Source organism: Onychostruthus taczanowskii, unplaced genomic scaffold, assembly GCF_017590055.1.
Source record: "Onychostruthus taczanowskii isolate IOZ18803 unplaced genomic scaffold, ASM1759005v1 scaffold197, whole genome shotgun sequence".
Lineage (NCBI taxonomy): Eukaryota > Metazoa > Chordata > Aves > Passeriformes > Passeridae > Onychostruthus > Onychostruthus taczanowskii.
The window spans coordinates 525,253-546,166 of record NW_024499206.1 but is presented as its reverse complement, the minus strand read 5'-3'; the positions used below and the strand labels follow the sequence as shown (position 1 = coordinate 546,166).

General features: G+C 66.3%; 1 protein-coding gene across 1 annotated transcript; it reads right to left on the bottom strand.

Annotated features, from left to right (window-relative positions):
- Positions 1 to 6: 6 nt before the first annotated feature.
- LOC121334829 (rho GTPase-activating protein 23-like) lies at positions 7 to 20,582 on the bottom strand (the record flags this gene model as incomplete). The annotated part of the gene is made up of 7 exons (XM_041402323.1): positions 20,424 to 20,582; positions 4,281 to 4,460; positions 1,816 to 1,840; positions 1,183 to 1,275; positions 760 to 838; positions 474 to 528; positions 7 to 198 (listed from the first exon to the last, which is right to left on the bottom strand). Coding segments are annotated over exons 1-7 (675 nt in total), but the record flags the coding sequence as incomplete, so codon positions are not given.
- Positions 20,583 to 20,914: the final 332 nt, after the last annotated feature.

Here is a 20,914-nt window from a genome sequence, read left to right as displayed (position 1 = left end):
GCCGAGCGGGGACGAGGGACCGGTGGTGGCCGAGCGGGGGGCGCGGGGGTCCGGCGGCTGGCCCGGGGCGGGCTCGGCACCCCGGGCCTGGAAGGGGTAGGTTTTCCGCGGGTAGCAGATGGGAGGGGGCTCGGGGATGCTCTGAGCCCCCCCGGAGTACGGCTCGTTGCCCTTCAGGTAAGCGTCCTGGGAATAGGCCTGGGGAGGGGGGAACAGCGGGTCAGGGAGGGGGGACAGGGTCACAGTCCTCCGCATGCCCACTGCAGAGACCTGGGACAATTCATCCTCCAGCTGTGCCTGAGGGTGCTCCCCCCAAAATCACAGGGGTCATCCCCCCGTTCCTGCCCCAGTACCCCCAGTTCTGCACCCCCAGTTCTGCACCCATTGCTCGTCCAGGCATGCTGGGGGAGCCCTGTCCCCAAGTGCCCCAAGTGTCCCCAAGTGTTCCCAAGGCACCTGCCCAGCAAACTCACCAGCTGGAGGATGTCCTCGTCCTTGGGCATGATGGAGAGCTCCAGCACATCGTCACTGCGGGACAGGGGACAGAGGGGTCAGTCCCACCTGTCCCCAAGCTCACACCTGGCTGGATCCCCCCGAGGTGAACGTCCCTGTCCCCACGGGATGGTGACAGCACCTTGCTGCCTGTCCCTGGTCACCCAAGAGCCTCAGCGCCCCTGTCATCCCAGTGACATCCAGAGGGACAGAGCCTGCTGTAAGGTGTCCCCCGGCTGTCACCTCCCCTCCCGGAGGGGCGCTCACCTGTTCTGGATCAGGGCGATCACCTGGGAGTAGGTTTTCCCGATGATGCTCTCCCCGTTCACCTTGACCAGCCGGTCACCTGCAGAGCCCGGGAAGGGGACAGTGTCACCACGAGCGAGGGCTGGCACCTGGATGTCCCCACGGTCACCCAGGGCAGGGTTTGAGCAGACCCCTGCCAGAACCCGCGTGGCAAAGGGAGCAAAGGGGGACCCCAAACCCAGGGGAACCCCCGGGGTCCCCAAGGCTGCTCTGAGCACCAGAGAGAGCAGAGCGCTCTCAGACCCAGAGAGAAGGGACAGAAAAGAGCAGGAACGCCAGAAAAAAGAGCAGAATAAGCGAGAAATTCCCCGGCAGAGGAGGCGGAGCACTGCCGGGATCCCGCGAGCAGCCGGGAGCCGCCCCCGGCTCCGCGTCCCCGCTCACCCGTGCGCAGCCCCGCCTGGTGCGCCGGGCCGTCCTCCCGCACGTTCTTCACGAAGATCGTGTCCATGGGCTCCAGGCGGCTCCGGGGGGGACCTGCTCCGTGGGGACAGCGTGTCAGGGAGCTGCCACCACAGCCAGCACCCTCCCGTGACGGGGGAGTCACCTCCTGTCCTCCCCCAGAGTCACCTCCTGTCCTCCCCCAGACCCCCGGCCCCGCCACCCCCGAGAGCCGAAGCCACCGAGTGCTGCCAGGCGGGCGCGGTGCCCACCGGGGACCCCAAATCCCACCCGGAGCGAGGTCGGGGCCCCCCAGCCCCGCCGGGTGCCGGGTGCCAGCTCTGGCACCGCCGCGTCACCGCGCCAGCGCCGATCCGTTCTGACACCTTCACATTCGCTCACGTCACCCTGAGCCTCCGGGAGGGGACGGCGTCCCTGTCCCCAAACACCCCGCGCAGCCCGGGGCCGGTGCTGGCCACACGGCGTCCCCTCCGGGCGTGACATCCCGCAAAGCTCCCGGGGGGTTGGGGACACCGAGCCCATCGCCGGTGCCAAGGGCCACCAAGCTGCCACCAAAGCGCTCTCCCCTGTGCCACCCTGTGCCGCTGTCCCCAGGGTCCCCATGCCGCTGCTCACCTGCTCGGTTTCCATTCTCCTCCTCCTGCCAAAAAAAAAAAAAAAAAAAAAAAAAAAAAAATTGATTCGGTGGCAGGGCCGTGACGAGCGGGCAGGGAGGGGACAGGAGGGTGGCAGCCCCACGAAACCCCCTCGGGACGGGCGCGTCCCTCTGCCCTCCGCCGCCCCCGGCTAAAATTACCTCCTGACACCGGATCCGGCCCCGGCAGCGGGACCCGCGCAGCCCCCCGCAGCCAGCTGCCGGTGTGGGGCCGGCCTTGGGGCAGGGGAGCGGGAAGGGGCCCTGCCAGCCCCGGGGTGGCACCTCACCCTTCACAGCGGGCAGCCGAGCCCTGCCGTGGGGTTCCATGGGAGGGATCCACCCCATCCCGGAGGAATCCTCATCCCTGCCCATCCCTGCCCCTCCCGGCGCACGGCGGGGGCTGCCAGGGCTGCGGTGGGCACTGATCTGTGCCGTGGGGTGGGAATTGTGCCAAATCCCTGCCCTTTAACCCAAACCCCCCGTGGGGAGCCCCAGCAGAGCCGCGCTGCCCGGGCAGGGGGTGCCAGGTTGGCGTGGGGCACAGGGTGGGTCTCACGTCCCCCCAGGGAGGGATCTGGGCACGCGGAGGGGGAATTCTCCCTCCACCAGCGCCGGATTTTCCCATGCCAGGCTGGGAGCACAGATCTGGCCCCATCCCCCAGGCGGTGGGGACACAGCCCTGGTGTCCCCAAGGTGCCAGGTCCCCTCAGTGTGCGACATTGCCAGCGACAAGGAGCAGCCAGCAGGGCACCACCGCAGGTGCCCGAGGAAAAGCCACATCCCACGGCCTCTGCGGGGCACAGCGAGCCCGTGGGGCCGCCGAGAGCCCCCGCGGGCACGGGCTCGGCCCCTCCCTGCCCGTCCTGGCCCTGCGGCACCCCAGAGCCCTTCCCGGCCCCGGGGGCACCCCGGCGGCCCGGCTGCCAGGGCGATGAGCGCGGCCAGCGCGGCTGCGGTCCCCTCCCTGCTGAGTCAAGCCACCGAAACTCAGCCCCCGGAGCTGGCGGGGTGCCGGCCCCCGCGGCTGCTGCCGCTGCTGAGGCGGCCCCACCGCGCCCTGCCCCGCCAGCTCCGCTCGCACGGCGGCCGGGAGCAATTCCCAGCCTCTTTCCAAGAGCATCTCCCGCTCCCGGCGCTGATCCCGCTCCGTCCCACGCGGCCCCGGGTGCTGCCGCCCGGGCAGGGCTCAGCCCGGTGCCCAGCGGGGCAGGAGCAACTTTTGGAAGGCAGAGGAGAGCTGGGAGCGGGTTTGGAGGAGCTTCAGGCCGTTCCCATGACAAAATCTCGCCGGCAGAGTGACGCTGGCGGGGACGGGGCCGCGTTCCCGGCGCAGGAAGGCCGGAAGGGGTTGGAGAGGCAGAATGAGGAGCCTGGGAAAAGCCGGAGGTGCCGGAGGATGGCGAGCAGGGATTCCGGCGAGTCGGTTCTCCCCACCCTGTGACTCACTTCCCACGGCACTTCCCTGTCTGCCAGCGCCCGGGCCGTGGGGCAGCCGCAGAGCTCCGGGGGATGGGATGAGCCAGGGATCTGCCCTGCCTGGAGCCGGGAAAGGGATGGGTGGGACTGCCCAGATCCCAGACTGTCCTCTTGCCATCCACAGAAAATGGGGAGAGAAGTGGGGGTCCGAATTGCAGAATTCCAGGAGTTTGGAGCTGGTTCATGCCTGGGGGGGGTGTGCAGGGCTCTCCATCCACGCTGGAAGCTGCTGCTGGGCGGCTCCATGGGATCTCTCCATCCTCCAGGGGAAAGGCACTGCCCAGATCGGGGCTCAGAGGTGCCAAGCCAGGGCCGTGTCCTCCCAAAAGACGTGGGTGAACAAAGTGACCAAGACACAGATCCCAGGGCAGATCCAGTAGGAAAATCCCCACCAACAGTCAGGAAAGTGGGAGCCAAAAATCCATCAGCCCTGGCTGGCTCCGAGGTGACTTTTCCTGCTCTTCCCAGAGGTGCCGCAGCCGTTGTTGGGAGCTGGGGGATCCTCTCCGTTCCCACAAACAATCCCATATCCCAAAAGGCTCTGGGATGTCTCCAGAGGTGCTGCTTGCTCAGAACTCATCTTCCAGCAGCTCCAGCAGCCCCACGGGCTCCTCCATCCCAGGGTGGGATCCCCACGGGCTCCTCCATCCTCCATCCCAGGGTGGGATCCCCACGCCCCACGGGCTCCTCCATCCCAGGGTGGGATCCCCACGGGCTCCTCCATCCTCCATCCCAGGGTGGGATCCCCACGGGCTCCTCCGTCCCAGGGTGGGATCCCCACGGGCTCCTCCATCCTCCATCCCAGGGTGGGATCCCCACGGGGGGGTGATCACCTTGGCAGGCGGGGGCAGCTCCAGGAATCCCAAAAAGCAGGGAATGGTCGCTGCACTCCCCACCCCGTGCCCACCCCCGGCCCTCGTCCCGCACCCGGCGCTCCCCCCGCGGCATTCCCGGGATCCAGCCCTACCTTGGCCGAGTGCACGGCCGACTCCGGGGGGTACACGATGAAGTGGCGCAGGGTGAAGCCGAAGCCGCCCTGGGGGCTCTTCCGCAGCGCCACCGTCTTGGGCCCCACCCAGGGGAAGGACCCCCCCTCCGGGGGCGCGTTGGCGTTCGGGGACGCCCCATCTCTCCGGCCCGGCGTCGGCTGCAGGGACAAGGACAAGGACAAGGACAAGGTGTCACCCCCATGTGCTCCTGATCCCCATGTGGGGGGCTGAGCTCTGCCCAAAAAGCTGCCCCGTTCCTAAACCTCCACCCCATCCCTAATCCCAGCCCCTCACCAGCGAATTCCAGCCCCTCCTCCCCCAACCCCGACTCCTCCTGTGGGGCCTTTGGGAAGGAGATGAATGGAAAGGAAATCAAAATAAACGAGCTGCCCCTGGGGGTCTGGATGGGACCCAGGAGGGGAGATGAGGGGACGGGATGTGGCACTTGGGGACAAAAGGTCCCCATGCCACAGGAACAGCCTGGGGCAAAGGCGGAAAGAGCCGCCCGGGAGGCGGTGGGACCAGTGAGGCTTCCCAAAACGGGGCAGGGACCTGGCAGCGCCTTGGGACCTGGCAGGGGACAATGCCCGGGGCAGCAGAACAGGCCAAGGGGACGCGGCTCCATCCCACAGCCCCCCGTGCCGGTGCCTGGGGAGGGAATGGGGCTGTGGCACAGCCAGGGCAGCCGCGGGCACCTCTCCTGGCACCGAGGAGCTTGGAGGAACAGCCGGAGTGCCAACACCTGGGATGAGCCCCTGGGTTCCCAATTCCAGCAGCTTGGAGTGCGGGTGGGATGGGTTTGGGAGGGCTCAGCACAGCCCCAGTGAGGGCCGGTGCTGCTCCCCACGGCCGCACACCTGGCAGCACATCTGGCGGGGCTGGGAGCAGAGGGCACCGCCTGATGTCCTGGCACCACCCGGCCCCACCAAAACCGGGGGAACTGGGAATGTGGGAGCGGGAGGGACAGGCAGGATCCAGGCAGGATCCAGGTAGGGATCCAGGCAGGATCCAGGCAGGATCCAGGCAGGGATCCAGGCAGGATCCAGGCAGGATCCAGGCAGGGATCCAGGCAGGATCCAGGCAGGGATCCAGGCAGGATCCAGGCAGGATCCAAGCAGGAACCAGGCAGGATCCAGGCAGGGATCCAGGCAGGGATCCAGGCAGGATCCAGGCAGGGATCCAGGCAGGGATCCAGGCAGGATCCAGGCAGGATCCAGGCAGGATCCAGGCAGGGATCCAAGCAGGGATCCAAGCAGGGATCCAGGCAGGATCCAGGCAGGATCCAGGCAGGGATCCAGGCAGGGATCCAGGCAGGATCCAGGCAGGATCCAGGCAGGGATCCAGGCAGGGATCCAGGCAGGGATCCAAGTAGGATCCAGGCAGGATCCAGGCAGGATCCAGGCAGGATCCAAGCAGGAACCAGGCAGGATCCAGGCAGGGATCCAGGCAGGATCCAGGCAGGGATCCAAGGAGGATCCAGGCAGGATCCAGGCAAGAACCAGGCAGGGATCCAGGCAGGATCCAAGTAGAATCCAAGCAGGGATCCAGGCAGGGATCCAGGCAGGATCCAGGCAGGATCCAGGCAGGATCCAGGCAGGATCCAGGCAGGATCCAGGCAGGATCCAGGCAGGATCCAGGCAGGATCCAGGCAGGATCCAGGCAGGATCCAGGCAGGATCCAGGCAGGATCCAGGCAGGATCCAGGCAGGATCCAGGCAGGATCCAGGCAGGGATCCAAGCAGGGATCCAGGCAGGATCCAGGCAGAATCCAATCAGGGATCCAAGCAGGGATCCACAGGGACCCTGCCCGAGTCCTGGCAGCCGGAGCCAGCCCGTGCTGGGATGAGGGATGTTAAAATTCAGGGGCTGTCTGGGTGGAAGCGATGGATGGGAGGGGACGGGGACAAGGGACACAAAGGGACAAGGCACAAAAAGCCTTTGTGTGTGCCTGTGCTGAGTGGGCCTTTTTGCTGCTGGTGGGGAGATCAGACAGCAGGGCCGGGCTGTGTCCCCTGCCCAGCACGTCCTGCACGGACCCCAGGGTGGCCACGGGGGTCTCGCCCCCCTGAGAACGGGGTCCACACACATCCGCCACCGCCCCGACCCCCTCCAAAAATCGCCTGCCCCCCCAAAACCACACAGAAGCCCAAACACCACCACGGGAGAGCCGCAAAACCCCTCTGCCAGCAGCACAACCCCTCCCCGCCCGCCGAGTCGCAGGGGACAACCCCGACCCAGCTGGCAACAGGCGCCCCCCGCTCCCGGGGGACCCCATCCCTCGGCCCCGGGGCCGGGAGCATCCCGGCGGCGCCCGGCCCCATCTGCGCCCTCCATTGTGTCGGCCCCGGCTCGCCGGATTATTTTTAAGCTGACAGCTGAAAGTGCCCCGCTGATTTTAACCGGCACGGACAGGCCCGGCGGCCAGGGCTGGCACGCTGCAGACAGGGATGTGTCCCCGTGTCACGGCCGGGAGGGCGGCTCCGGCTCGGGGACGCGTCCCCAGGTGTGAGGTGACCATCCTGCCTGGCTGCCGTGCCTCAGTTTCCCTCTCCGCCACCCGGATTTGGAGGTTTTCGGGTTTCGAAGCCTGCAGCTGTGGCCTTGGGCAGCCACCCAGTGCTGGCTGGGATGCTCCAGCTCCTCCAGACAGTTTGTCACCCCAGCCGTTTGTCCTCAGAGCCCTGTCCCTCCTCCCAAATTTCTGGCTGGATTTTAGCCTGGCCCTGGTGGCTCCCTCATCCCGGCATTCCCCAATCCCCATCCCAGGAGCGCTGCGGGGATGGGGACAGCCCCTCGGTCATCCTGTGACATCCGGACCCCCAGCTGGGTCACCCCGGTGTCCTGTGTCCCTCCACCCCGCAGCACAGGTGTCACCGAGCCCCTGTCCCCCACGTCACCGAGCCACCCCCGCGGGGACACGCTGGGGACAGGAACCTCCTGCGGGTGTCCCGCTCCTGCCGAACAAAGGGGCGCTGTCCCCGCACCCTGGCCTCGGGATTTGTCCCCACCCTGGCCTCGGGATTTGTCCCCACCCCCGGGCACCGCACAGCAGGACCCGGACCCCGACCCCAGCCCTGGCGACGAAGGGGACACACCGGCACCGGGGCGCTGTGACAGACACCCCACCGCCCTCCTGAGACCCCTCCCCGCGGTTCCAAATCCTCCCCCCGGCCCGCTCCCGGCTCGCGGCTCTCACCCGGCGGCACCGCTCGGTTCTCGGGCGGGGCGCGGGGGTCGCCCGGGGGTCGTGGGCGGCGGCGTGGCGGCGCAGGCTGCTCAGCCAGATGCAGCGCGGCTCGGGGGAGCTGCAGTCCACCCCGACCGGCCGCTCCAGGCGCCAGCCCCTCCCGGAGCGCTCCACGCTCCACAGCCTCCGGGGGCTGGGGGCCGGGGGGGGCCGGCAGCGACCCCGCCGCGACCCCCGCGCCGCCGCGGCCGCGCTCTCCTCCACCATCCCGCCGGGTCAGGGGGTCTCAGCCGGGGCTCGGGACCCCCATGGGGGTGGCAGCCCCCCCTCCCCGGAGCTGCAGGCCGCAGGAGCTGCCTCACGCTCGTATCGCCGCTCGCTCAGCCCCCCCGAGCGACAGAGCCCCCACCCAGGCACAGCCACCCCCGGCCTCGGGAGGGAGGGAGGGATGGAAAGAGGGAGGCCCCCCCCCCCTTTTTATTTTTTTCCCTTTCATTTCTTCCCTTCAATTTTTTCCCTTCTTTTTTATTTATTTTTTTTTTCCAATCCGCCCCCTTCTTCCTCCATCACCCCGGGCAGCATCCCACCCTCCCCGCTTCCTCCTCTCCCTCCTCCCGGCCCCTTCCTTCCTTCCTTTCCGCAGGGCACCGGGCGATGCCGGGGACACGGAGCGACTTGTCACCCTCTGTCACCACCGGGGAGAGCTGGGGGGGCTGCGGGACACCCCAGGTCCCCTCTGTGTCCCCAGCTCTGTCCCCTCCTGGCAGTGGGGTGGGCACGTATCCTGCACCCCGAGAACCGAAATCCCCCCGGGGGGCCAGAACAGCCCCGTGGGGGACAAAAATATAAATATCCCCCCAGAGACACGCGCAGCACCTCACGGCCCTCTCAATGCCTGTGGCAAAAAAAAAAAAAAAAAAAAAAAAAAAAAAAAAAAAAAAAAAAAAAAAAAAAAAAAAAATTTAAAAATTTTAAAAATTTTTTAAGTTTAAAAAAAAAAAAAATTAAAATGTTCCAAGGACAATTCCCAGCTGGAATTAAACCAAGAGCCCCCCCAGCCCCACCTCTCACTTTGGGGGGTTCCCAGGCGTGGCGGGTCCCCTGCTGTCCCCCAGGCACAGCGCCACCACCCCCCGCGGGTCCATCCGGGCCCCCTGGCAGCTCTGGGGACCCCAGGGACAAGAAGCCACCCTTGTCGCTGCTGCCCGCACGGGGACAAATCCCCTTCCCCACCCCAGCCCCGCTCCGTGCGTCCCCAAACCACGTAGCCAAAATTCGGGAGGAATAAGGAAAAGAGCGGCACCTCGGGGAGCCCGGCACAGCTCGGCTTGGGGCTGGCAGCGTCCCCCGGGCTGTCCCCTGCCGCCCTGCCTGTCGCTGTCCCCGCTCGAGGGGGTCCCGGCGGCATTCCTGCCGCGCTGGAGCCGAGGGGAGCGCGGCCCCGCCGGGAAATGCCGGGCATTGCTGGCATTGCAGCCCCGGGCCGGGCCGGGCACCCCCCGGGCCTCCCCTGCCGTCCCCCAGCCCGCCGGCGTGATGCCACGCACCCCCCGGTGCTGGGGACACGGAATGCGGGGACACGGGGGCGCGCTGCGGGGGCAGGAATGTCCCCAGCGTCCCCCCCAGGTGACACGGACCTGCCCCAAACAGCTCCAGCACCCGCCCCGAGGCCGGCCGGGTGGCGTGGCCTGGTGGCAGCCGTGTCCCCGGGGACCCCAAGTGTCCCCAAGGACCCCAAATGTCCCCGGGGACCCCAAATGTCCCCAGGGACCCCAAGTGTCCCCAAGGACCCCAAATGTCCCCAGGGACCCCAAGTGTCCCCAAGGACCCAAGTGTCCCCGGGGACCCCTCGGCACACCGGGGGCCCCGTCCCGGTGCCGCCACAGCCGCGACAAAGCGGGATGGAGACACGGGGGAACCAAAGCCCTGCCTTGGAGCAGCACCCCCGGTGTCACGCCGGTGTCACCCGGGGCTGTCCCCGGGGGCTGTGCCGGGCTCGATCGCTGAGCCAGCGCGGGGACAGCGCGGGGACAGCCCGGGGACAGCGCGGGGACAGCCCGGGGACAGCCCGGGGACAGGCAGCCGGGGCTGGGGGTGCGAGCAGCGCCGGGGGGGCTTCACCGCCAGGCTCAGAGGGCAAATCCAGCCGGGAACGGGGCTGGATCCCGCCGGGGCACAGCTGGGGACAAGGGGCGCCATCCTGTCACCTCCTCAGCCCCGCGTGCGGCCCCGAGCTGCCCCAGCAGCCCCGAGGGTGCCTGGGGAGGGGTCCCCGAGCCGGGAGGGGTCCCCGAGCCGGGAGGGGGCACAGGGAGGGGACGGTCCCTGGGAGTGTTCCCGCAGCCCAAAGAGGGGAAGGTCAGGCGGCGCTGGCGGGGGCAGATTCCACCCCGAGGAATGCCTGGACGCCTTCCAGAATGTTCCGTTTGCACAGGAGTGTCCTAAATACGCTCCAAAGGGAGCTCCCGGCATGCACAGGGACACGGCCGGGGGACACCGACAGGGGGACACGGACAGGGACACACGGACAGGGACACACGGACAGGGAGACATGGACAGGGACACACGGACAGGGGACACGGACAGGGGGACACGGACAGGGACACGGACAGGGGACACGGACAGGGGGACACGGACAGGGACACGGACAGGGGGACATGGACAGGGACACGGACAGGGGGACACGGACAGGGACACACGGACAGGGGACACGGACAGGGGGACACGGACAGGGGGACCCGGCGGGGGGACATGGACAGGGACACGGACAGGGGGACACGGACAGGGACACGGACAGGGGACACGGACAGGGGGACACGGACAGGGACACGGACAGGGACACACGGACAGGGGACACGGACAGGGACACACGGACAGGGGACACGGACAGGGGGACACGGCCTGTGGGGACACGGATAGGGACACACGGATAGGGACACACGGACAGGAGGACAGAGGGACATGGACAGGGACACACGGACAGGGGGACATGGACAGGGGGACATGGACAGGGACACACGGACAGGGGACACGGACAGGGGGACACGGACAGGGGGACATGGACAGGGACACACGGACAGGGGACACGGACAGGGACACACGGCCTGGGGGACACGGATAGGGACACACAGACAGAGGGACACACAGCCAGGGGGACACACGCCCTGCTCCCTGTATTGAGGGGTGCCCACCCCTGCCCCCGATGCCACCCGCCTGTCCCAGCCCTGCTGGTCCCGAGCCCACCCCCCCGGCCCTGAGCGCGGTGACATCGCCGGGCCGCAGCCGCTGCTCCCAGCTGGGGACATGTCACCGGCTGTCCATGCCAGCGGCGCCATCGCCCTGGCACGCGGCGAGGATAACGTCAGCCTTTGGGCAGCGACAGCGACAGCGACAGCGACAGGCAGCGCTGCCACCACCGCGGCGACACAGCCGCTCCTCCCGCACGGACCCCGCGGGCCGGGCGGGGGGGACACAGCCGCTAATCCCCACCCCCCCAGAAGGGCCAGCTGAGATTAGGGTCAGAAAAATGAGGTTTGAATAGGATTGGGAGGAGGGGAAAGCCCTGCTGAGACAATAACCCATTTCCAGGCCTTTCACGGCACAGCTGCCGTGGGGAAGGGGGTCGGGGGTCCCACGCGCCCTCCCAGGCAGCGTTTGGGGGGGGCGGCACCCCCAAAAAGAGCCGAGATCGATGCTCCCCTGCAGGCAGGAGCTGCTCGCACCCCCGGGCAGCGGGACCTGAGCCGGGGCAGGGGGTGAAGTGACAGCAGGACGCGGGTGGGGACAGGTGACCCTCGGGCGTCCCTCGGGCCGCGCCGCAGCCTCTGGGATTAGGGATCGGCGGGAGAAAGCGCTTTAATTCTCTTTAACTCGAGCCGGGGCTGAGGAGCTTTGCAGCTCGGCGGGGATTTCAGCGCGGTGCTGGCACGCTGCAGAGACCCCCGGCGTGCCCCAGGCCCCTGGGATGCTCCCACCCCCAAGCCCACCCAGCTGGGACTGGGGGGAAAGCAGGGCCGGAGCCCTGGGGGTGCAGGCACAACCCAGGCGGGAGCAGCAGCGCTGGGAAAAGGAGGGGAAAGGAGGGGAAAGGAAGGAAAAGGAGGGAAAAAGAGGGAAAAGGAGGTAAAAAGAGGGAAAAGGAAGGGAAAAGAGGGAAAAGGAAGGAAAAGGAAGGAAAAGGAAGGAAAAGGAGGGAAAAAGAGGGAAAAGGAAGGAAAAGGAGGGAAAAAGAGGGAAAAGGAGGTAAAAAGAGGGAAAAAGAGGGAAAAGGAAGGGAAAAGAGGGAAAAGGAAGGAAAAGGAAGGAAAAGGAGGGAAAAAGATGGAAAAGGAAGGAAAAGGAAGGAAAAGGAGGGAAAAGGAAGGGAAAAGGAAGGGAAAAGGAAGGAAAAGGAGGGAAAAGGAAGGAAAAGGAGGTAAAAAGAGGGAAAAAGAGGGAAAAGGAAGGGAAAAGAGGGAAAAGGAAGGAAAAGGAAGGAAAAGGAAGGAAAAGGAGGGAAAAGGAGGGAAAAGGAGGGAAAAGGAGGGAAAAGGAAGGAAAAGGAAGGAAAAGGAAGAAAAAGGAAGGAAAAGGAGGGAAAAGGAGGGAAAAGGAGGGAAAACCAGCTCGGTGATGGACAGAACCCCCCCAGGCGCCTCCCGGTGCCAAGTCCCAGCCTGGGCAGCACCTCTCAGGATGGGTGCAGCACCCCTGGGAGGGTGGCAGTGCTGCGGTGGCTCTCAGCTGGGGCCAGCAGGGTTTGCTCCAAGCATCCATGGAGATTCCCAGCAGCCTCTTTTCCCACGGCCTGGCTGTCAACAGCACCCCCCGAGCCCCTCACGGCACCGCTGGGACCCCAGAAACCTCTCAGACCTCACGGGGGACATGGAAAAGCCACCAGGGCCCAGGGCTGGGTGTCCCTGTCCCATGGAAAAGCCACCAGGGCCCAGGGCTGGGTGTTCCCATCCCATGGAAAAGCCACCAGGGCCCAGGGCTGGGTGTCCCTGTCCCATGGAAAAGCCACCAGGGCCCAGGGCTGGGTGTCCTTGTCCCATGGAAAAGCCACCAGGGCCCAGGGCTGGGTGTCCTTGTCCTCAGTGCCAGCTCTGGGGACAGCCCAGGACGGGGATCCCATGGGAGATCCAGCACTGGGGGCTGGCTGGGCACTGCCCTGCTCCCACACCCCACCCCACTCAAGGAGCCACATCCACATCCCTGTCACCCCCAGAGCAGCCGGGAGCAGGGTGGTGACAGTGCCTGGGTGACACCAGAGCCAGGGGGAAGCCACCAACCATCCCTGTGACACTCCTGGGTGTTAACGTGGGAAAGGAAACCCTTCCTTCCTTCCTTCCTCCCTCCCTCTCTCTCTCCCTCTCTCCCTCCCCACTCCACTTTTTCTCTGGACTGTCTCCCCTCCGGGTGGCTCTGTCCTGTCACCAAACCCAGCTCCCTCCTGGCACTGTCACCCCGAGATGCCCCCCCGGACCCGCAGGGATCTCATTCCTGACACAGAGCAGCAACTCCAGCTCGCCCGGCCAGGGGGTCCCTGCTGCCACACCCAGAGAAATTTGGGAACCCCAGAGCCTCATTCCCTGTCCCGGCCTCTCCTCGCCGGTCCCGGTGCCCGCTGTGGCTCTCCGGCCGTGTGGCACTGTCCCTGCCGGTCCCCACCGCTGCTGGCATCCCTGGGGGCATTCCTGGGCTGCAGTTGTTGGATTGTCCCCTTGCACAGCCCTGCAGGTGTCACCGGCCGGTGTCATTGCAGGTGTCACCCGCCGATGTCACTGCAGGTGTCACCCACCACTGTCACTGCAGGTGTCACCAGCCCATGTCACTGCAGGTGTCACCGGCCATGTCACTGCAGGTGTCACCCGCCAATGTCACTGCAGGTGTCACCCGCCCATGTCACTGCAGGTGTCACCGGCCCATGTCACTGCAGGTGTCACCCGCCAATGTCACTGCAGGTGTCGCCGGCCGGTGTCACTGCAGGTGTCACCCGCCAATGTCACTGCAGGTGTCACCGGCCCATGTCACTGCAGGTGTCACCGGCCCATGTCACTGCAGGTGTCACCCGCCAATGTCACTGCAGGTGTCACCGGCCGGTGTCACCGCGTTGGAGTGACAGCGCGCACGCGGCTCCTCCCTGTCACAGCTCCAGGGCAGGACACGGCTCCATCCCAGCCCTCCCGAATGCCACAGGTGGTGGGGACAGGGGACAGACCCTGGGACACACCCCCGGACAGCCAGGGCCAGTCTTGGGGACACTTTAGGCAGCGAACCCCTCTCCAGGGCGCCGGGCTCTGTCCCTGCCCCATCCCAGCTCTGCCAGCTCCCTGTCCCTCCTGGACTGTCCCCAGCACCCGGTGCCAGCGCCCCGAGGCAGGGACAAGGCTGGGGACACACCAGAGGCAGCACAAGGACGGGAACCTCGGAGCCGGAGCCACTCCGAGGAGGAGTCTCCATCTCCCAGCCCAGGAGGAAGCGGGACCACGAGGGCCATGCTGGGGCTGCCTTCATCGCCAGCTCCTCCTCCTCCTCCTCCTCTGCCCCATCCTAAAAACGGCGTTATCGGCAGCAGGCCCTAGAAAAGTAACAGGATTCCGTTTCCTGTTTTTCCCATGGAAACCCTCAAATAGAAGCTGGCCTCATTAGGGCCGTTTTTCGGGTCTCTGTTTTTTTCAGCCGGGCTAACAATGAGCCATTTCCTCCGGCGGCTCCAGAGGCACCTTGCGCTCCGCTCCCGCTCCTGGCGGCGGAAAATCCGACCCAGGGAGGTCAGGGGGAGGCTGCAGCTCCCTCCAGCCCCTGCCCCGTGCAAGGATGGGGGGCCTGGGGCGGAGAACCCCCCATGAGCCCCCCACGGATGTGAGCGACACCTTTGGGGTGATGCCTGAGGGTTTGGGAGGGAGCACAAACCCCACAGTCCTCGCTGCACGGTGGAAATAAGGAGCCAAAAAGGTCCTGGGCTTCCCCCGGCCACAGCGTGGGCAGGAGGTGGCTTTGGGGACACGGCTTTGGGGACACCGAGCCCCAGCAGCGTTTTCCTGGGATAAGGAGCAGCCCAACATTTTCCCTCAGCCCACACGCGTCCATCGAACGTCCAGTCCGCGTCCCCTCCCCGGCCGGGGGCATCGCTGTCCTGCCCCTGCTGCCACACCAGTCACCGCCAGCCCCGCTGGGGACCACGCTTGGCCCCGAAAAGCGCCGGCAGCGCAGCCCGGCCCCCGCCCGGCGCGGCACAGAAAGAGCCACAGAAATGTGCCACAATGGCCCGATTGTCCCCCGGAGCCACCGGGCTCCGTCCCGCCCGCCCCGGGGCTGCCCCACGCGCTGGCCCCATCAAGGGACCCTCTGTTGCCCTCGGGGGGTGGCAGAGGGGGGGGGACGCCATCGTGGGCACCCCGGGGTGCGCGGTGACAGGTCGGGGGTGCCACCGGTGGTGGGTGACCAGAGGGGCGATGGGGACCTGGCTGGTCACCGAAGGGGACGCGAGCCGGGGGCTCAGGGCTGTGGCAGGAACCTGTCCCCAAGCCTGGGATGGCTGCTGGGATCCCAGATCCTTCCTGCTGCGTTTGGAAAGGGGATTCTGCTGGGTCCCATTGCAGGGCGAGAGCAGGGGCTGTCCCCACTGTCACCAGAGACACGCCACGGACACCAGGTCCCATCTCCATGGCCACCAGGGCCATCCCCACTGTCACCAGGGCCATCCCCACTGTCACCAGAGCCATCCCCACTGTCACCAGGGCCATCCCCACTGTCACCAGAGCCATCCTCACTGTCACCAGGGCCATCCCCACTGTCACCAGAGCCATCCCCACTGTCACCAGGGCCATCCCCACTGTCAGGGGGGGGGACGCCACCGTGGGCACCCCGGGGTGCGCGGTGACAGGTCGGGGGTGCCACCGGTGGTGGGTGACCAGAGGGGCGATGGGGACCTGGCTGGTCACCGAAGGGGACGCGAGCCGGGGGCTCAGGGCTGTGGCAGGAACCTGTCCCCAAGCCTGGGATGGCTCCTGGGATCCCAGATCCTTCCTGCTGCGTTTGGAAAGGGGATTCTGCTGGGTCCCATCCCGGGGTGAGAGCAGGGGCTGTCCCCACTGTCACCAGAGACACGCCACGGACACCAGGTCCCATCTCCACAGCCACCAGAGCCATCCCCACTGCCACCAGAGCCATCCCCACTGCCACCAGAGCCATCCCCACTGTCACCAGGGCTGTCCCCACTGTCACCAGGGCCATCCCCACTGTCACCAGAGCCACCCCACGGACACCAGGGCCATCCCTGTTGTCACCAGGCTTCACTGCACAGCCACCAGAGCCACCCCTGTGGTCACTATGTCCCATCCCCACTGTCACCAGAGCCATCTCTACTGTCACCAGAGCCATCCCCACTGCCACCAGAGCCATCCCCACTGTCACCAGGGCCGTCCCCACTGTCACCAGGGCCATCCCCACTGTCACCAGGGCTGTCCCCACTGTCACCAGAGCCACCCCACGGACACCAGGGCCATCCCTGTTGTCACCAGGCTTCACTGCACAGCCACCAGAGCCACCCCTGTGGTCACCATGTCCCATCTCCACGGCCACCAGGGCCATCTCCACTGCCACCAGAGCCATCCCCACTGTCACCAGAGCCATCTCTACTGTCACCAGAGCCATCCCCACTGCCACCAGAGCCATCTCCACAGCCACCAGAGCCATCCCCCCTGTCACCAGGGCCATCCCCACTGTCAGCAGAGCCATCTCCACGGCCACCAGAGCCACCAGAGCCACAGTCACCACTGCCTGTCACCAGGGCCATCCCCACTGTCAGCAGAGCCATCTCCACTGCCACCAGAGCCATCCCCACTGTCACCAGGGCCATCCCCACTGTCACCAGAGCCATCTCCACGGCCACCAGAGCCACAGTCACCACTGGCTCGATTTGGTCACTTTGGGACAATTCATCCCCTCCTCCCCAAGGCCAGCCCAGTTCCAGCTTCGCCCCTCAAAGACTGGGGCTGACCCCACACCCCCACACCCCTAAACCCACCCCTAAACCCACCCCTAAACCCTGGTGACACCGAACCCATGGGGAATGTGACAATCCCGAGCTGCCGGCCCGCGCCACCGCGGCTCTTGCTCCACGCCAAGGTGTGCCGGGCTGGCAATTAGCGAGGACTTAATGAGCTCCTGGGGAGAAGCTGCCACAGAGAAAGGAGGCGACCGCTGCAGGGGCTCCGGGCAGGAGGTCGGCGGCGCCTTTGGAGGAGCCACCTGGGGCAGCCTGAGCCGGGCGGGTTTTGGGAGAGCCGGGCGGGTTTTGGGATGGCGAGGTGGGTTTGGGGATATCTGGGATGCTTTTGGGATGGCGAGGTGGGTTTGGGGATATCTCGGATGGTTTGAGGAGAACCAGGTGGGTTTGGGGATATGTGGGATGGTTTTGGGATAGTCGGGAAGGTTTTGGGAGATCAAAGAGAGTTTTGGGAGAAGCAGGCAGGTTTTGGGAGAAGCAGGCAGGTTTTGGGAGAAGCAGGCAGGTTTTGGGAGAAGCAGGCAGGTTTTGGGAGAAGCAGGCAGGTTTTGGGAGAAGCAGGCAGGTTTTGGGAGAAGCAGGCAGGTTTTGGGAGAAGCAGGCAGGTTTTGGGAGAAGCAGGCAGGTTTTGGGAGAAGCAGGCAGGTTTTGGGAGAAGCAGGCAGGTTTTGGGAGAAGCAGGCAGGTTTTGGGAGAAGCAGGCAGGTTTTGGGAGAAGCAGGCAGGTTTTGGGAGAAGCAGGCAGGTTTTGGGAGAAGCAGGCAGGTTTTGGGAGAAGCAGGCAGGTTTTGGGAGAAGCAGGCAGGTTTTGGGAGAAGCAGGCAGGTTTTGGGAGAAGCAGGCAGGTTTTGGGAGAAGCAGGCAGGTTTTGGGAGAAGCAGGCAGGTTTTGGGAGAAGCAGGCAGGTTTTGGGAGAAGCAGGCAGGTTTTGGGAGAAGCAGGCAGGTTTTGGGAGAAGCAGGCAGGTTTTGGGAGAAGCAGGCAGGTTTTGGGAGAAGCAGGCAGGTTTTGGGAGAAGCAGGCAGGTTTTGGGAGAAGCAGGCAGGTTTTGGGAGAAGCAGGCAGGTTTTGGGAGAAGCAGGCAGGTTTTGGGAGAAGCAGGCAGGTTTTGGGAGAAGCAGGCAGGTTTTGGGAGAAGCAGGCAGGTTTTGGGAGAAGCAGGCAGGTTTTGGGAGAAGCAGGCAGGTTTTGGGAGAAGCAGGCAGGTTTTGGGAGAAGCAGGCAGGTTTTGGGAGAAGCAGGCAGGTTTTGGGAGAAGCAGGCAGGTTTTGGGAGAAGCAGGCAGGTTTTGGGAGAAGCAGGCAGGTTTTGGGAGAAGCAGGCAGGTTTTGGGGGAAGCAGGCAGGTTTTGGGACAGTCAGGCAGTTTTTTGGAAGCAGGCAGGTTCTGGGAGCGCGCTGTGGCCCAGCTGGCACAGCCGGCCCTGCCGCTGGCGGGCTGGAGGCAGCCAGGTCGATATTTTCCAACTTGAGAGCTTAAAATAGGTCATCTATCTCCATTCCTTTTTAAATCAGGTCTTGCTGCCTTGCCGAAGACAAACTTGGTTTATTAATGGGACGGCACCGACTTGAAACCTAATCCTGTTTTTTTCCCTTTTAATGAGAATAAAAGGCCGTCCCGGGGCTCGGCAGCTTCCCAGCACAGCCCCCCCATCCCCGTGTGTTTTCTCCCCGTCAGTGGCTCCACGTGAACTGGGGAGAGGCTCCAAATTCCAGTTTGGAGCCGGTCCCACACTCAGCATCCCCCACACCGACCCCGAGCTGTGCCCCCATGCCAAAGTTCCCAAACCCACAGACCCCAAACCCAAATTCCCAATCCCACAGCCCCCAAACCCAAATTCCCAATCCCACAGACTCTAAACCCAAAGCCTCCAAACCCACATTTCCCAAACCCAAACTCCCCAAACCCACAGCCCCCAAACCCACGGTCCTCAAGCCCCAAAAACGCCCGGCCTGGCACTGACCCTGGATGACAGCACCGGGCAGTGCTGCCAGCCCCGGGGGGGGTTTGGGATCGCCCGTCACCCCCCGGTGCCCCCGCGGGGCCGGGTGCCAGCGGTGACACGGGACAGGCCAAGGTTAAACCACAGAGGTCAGAGCCCTCGCAGCCAGGGCTGGCACCAGCCCCGGGTGGGCAGCGGGACCCTGGGTGCCAGCGGGACCCCGGGTGGGCAGCGGGACCCCTGGTGGGCAGTGGGACCCCGGGTGGGCAGCGGGACCCCGGGTGCCAGGGGGACCCCGGCTGGCACGGCACGGCCCAGCCCCGTGCCCGTGCCAGGTTTCGCGCTGGCGAGGCGGGATTGCGGCAGCAGCCCCGAGCACAGGCTTTTCCTGTCTTTCAAGTTCAGGGTTCAGAGAGAAAGGAGGGGAGAAAAAAAAAAAAAAAAAAAAAAAAAAAGGCGTTAAGAAATTCAATTTGTAAAGCAGAGACGGCAAAAAGGGTTGGGGGGCAGGAGCCACAAAGGGGTGAGGGCTTTGGGGACAGCGGGACACCGTCCGTGCCACGCAGCCCTGGGGGCGGCCGCCGGGCAGGATTTCTGCTGGCGCAGCGCTAAATCCTCACGGAGGATGGCAAAGAGCCTTCGTCCCCACACGTGGTGGGTAATGAGCCCCTCCAAAGTCACCCCAAATCCCCCAGCGCCCCAAATCACCCCAAAGCAGCGACTCGAGCCTTGCCCCAGGTGCCGCCCCCCAGGAGGGCGCATTTCACCCCAAAACGCAGCAGAGAAGCCGATTCCAAGATTCAGGCACACACGCACACACCCACCCCCATCCCAAAATCCCGAGCGCCGGCGCCCAGCGGTACGGGGTAAGCAGGGACGGGTCCATGATTAATGCTCAGCAGCTCCTCATCCCCGAGCCACTCCGCACACCCCAATTAACCCTTTCAGGCCGGTTCATTCCCCCATGGCCGGGGCCGAGGAAGCCGAGCTCAAAAACCGAGGAACTGAGGGACAAATTCAGCTCCGGGGCCGGGATGTGCCAGTCCCACACCGCGGGGTCGCCACGGCCACCAGACCCCCGCCCCAAGTCCTCCAGCGCTGCCCTCATCCCCACGCCAAGGTTTCGCCGGGATTTGGCATAAAACGGGCAGGAAATGGGGCTTTAGCCAGGGCTGGGCTGGCCTTCCTTGGCACCACCGGGAGACGGGAATCGCCCTCCGGGGCAGCGGCGCCGGGCGATGCCGATGCCCACCCGCGGGTCAGCAAATCCTGGGGGGCTGGGGGGGCTGGATTTGACCTCCAGGAGCTCCTGGGCACGCCGGGGGGTTGCAGCCTGCCTAGAGGCGAGCGCTGGCGGGGATGGATCCGCCGGAGCCACACGGAGCCAGCCCGGCCGGGAGTTTCGGAGGAAGTGCGTGGGTGTCCGTGGGTCTCGTCCCGGGAAGGGGCAGCTCCTTCCCGGGGTCTCCCGCTCGGCTCCGGGGCCGGATCCAGGCGCCGCAGCCCCTCCGCCCTGCCACGACGCCGCTGTGGCTGGGGACAGGCCACCGCGGCCACCAACGCCTGTGGCATGGCGTGGCGCGGGTGGCTGGACACCCCCCGGCCCCGGGGGCCCTGACCCACAGCCCAGCCCCGGGGAACCGGCTCGGTCCCGGTCCGGCCCCCGAGGGGCATCACCCAACACCCGGCCGCGCTGCCAGACTCGGCGCCATCCCAGCACTGCCAGTCCCGGCCCCGCACGCTCCCAGGACCTCCCAGGACCTCCCAGTTCCCCCAGTCCCTATTCCCCCAAACCTACAGCTCAGCCGCTATCTCCATTTCCTCCCAGACCCCCTTTCCCCGAGCCTCCTCCCTCCCCAGTCCGCCCAGTATCCCCCAGTTCCTCCCAGACCCCGCTTCTCCGAGCCTCCTCCCTCCCCAGTCCGCCCAGTACCCCCCAGCGCCGCTCCCAGTCCCGACTGGCCCGTCCCCGGTGTCCCCGGTGTCCCCGGTGTCGCTCACCGCGGGGGCGGACGGCGGGATCCCGACCAGGCAGAAGGCGATCCCATTCATCGGGGCGCGGCGGGCGGGCTCGGCTCGGCCCGGCCCGGCCCGGCTCCGCACGGCTCGGCTCGGCACAGCCCCGCACGGCGCTGCCCGGTGCGGCCCCGCGCGGCGCGCTCCCGCTGGGTTCGGCCCGGCCCGGCCCCGCACGGTGCGGTCCGGCTCGGCTCGGCTCGGCTCGGGCCCCCCAGCCGGGACCCGCTCCGCCTCCTCCGGGCGCCCGCGGCGGCGGGCGGGGCGCGGGGCGGCTCGGTACGGCCCGCCCGGCGGGAGGGACCGGCACGGCACCGGCACCGGGACGGCGGGGGGGGAACGGGAACCGGCCCCGGGACAGCGGAACCGGCACCGGGACAGGAGAACCGGCTCCGGGACAGGGGAACCGGCTCCGGGATAGGAACCGGCCCCGGGACAGCGGAACCGGCACCGGGACAGGAGAACCGGCTCCGGGA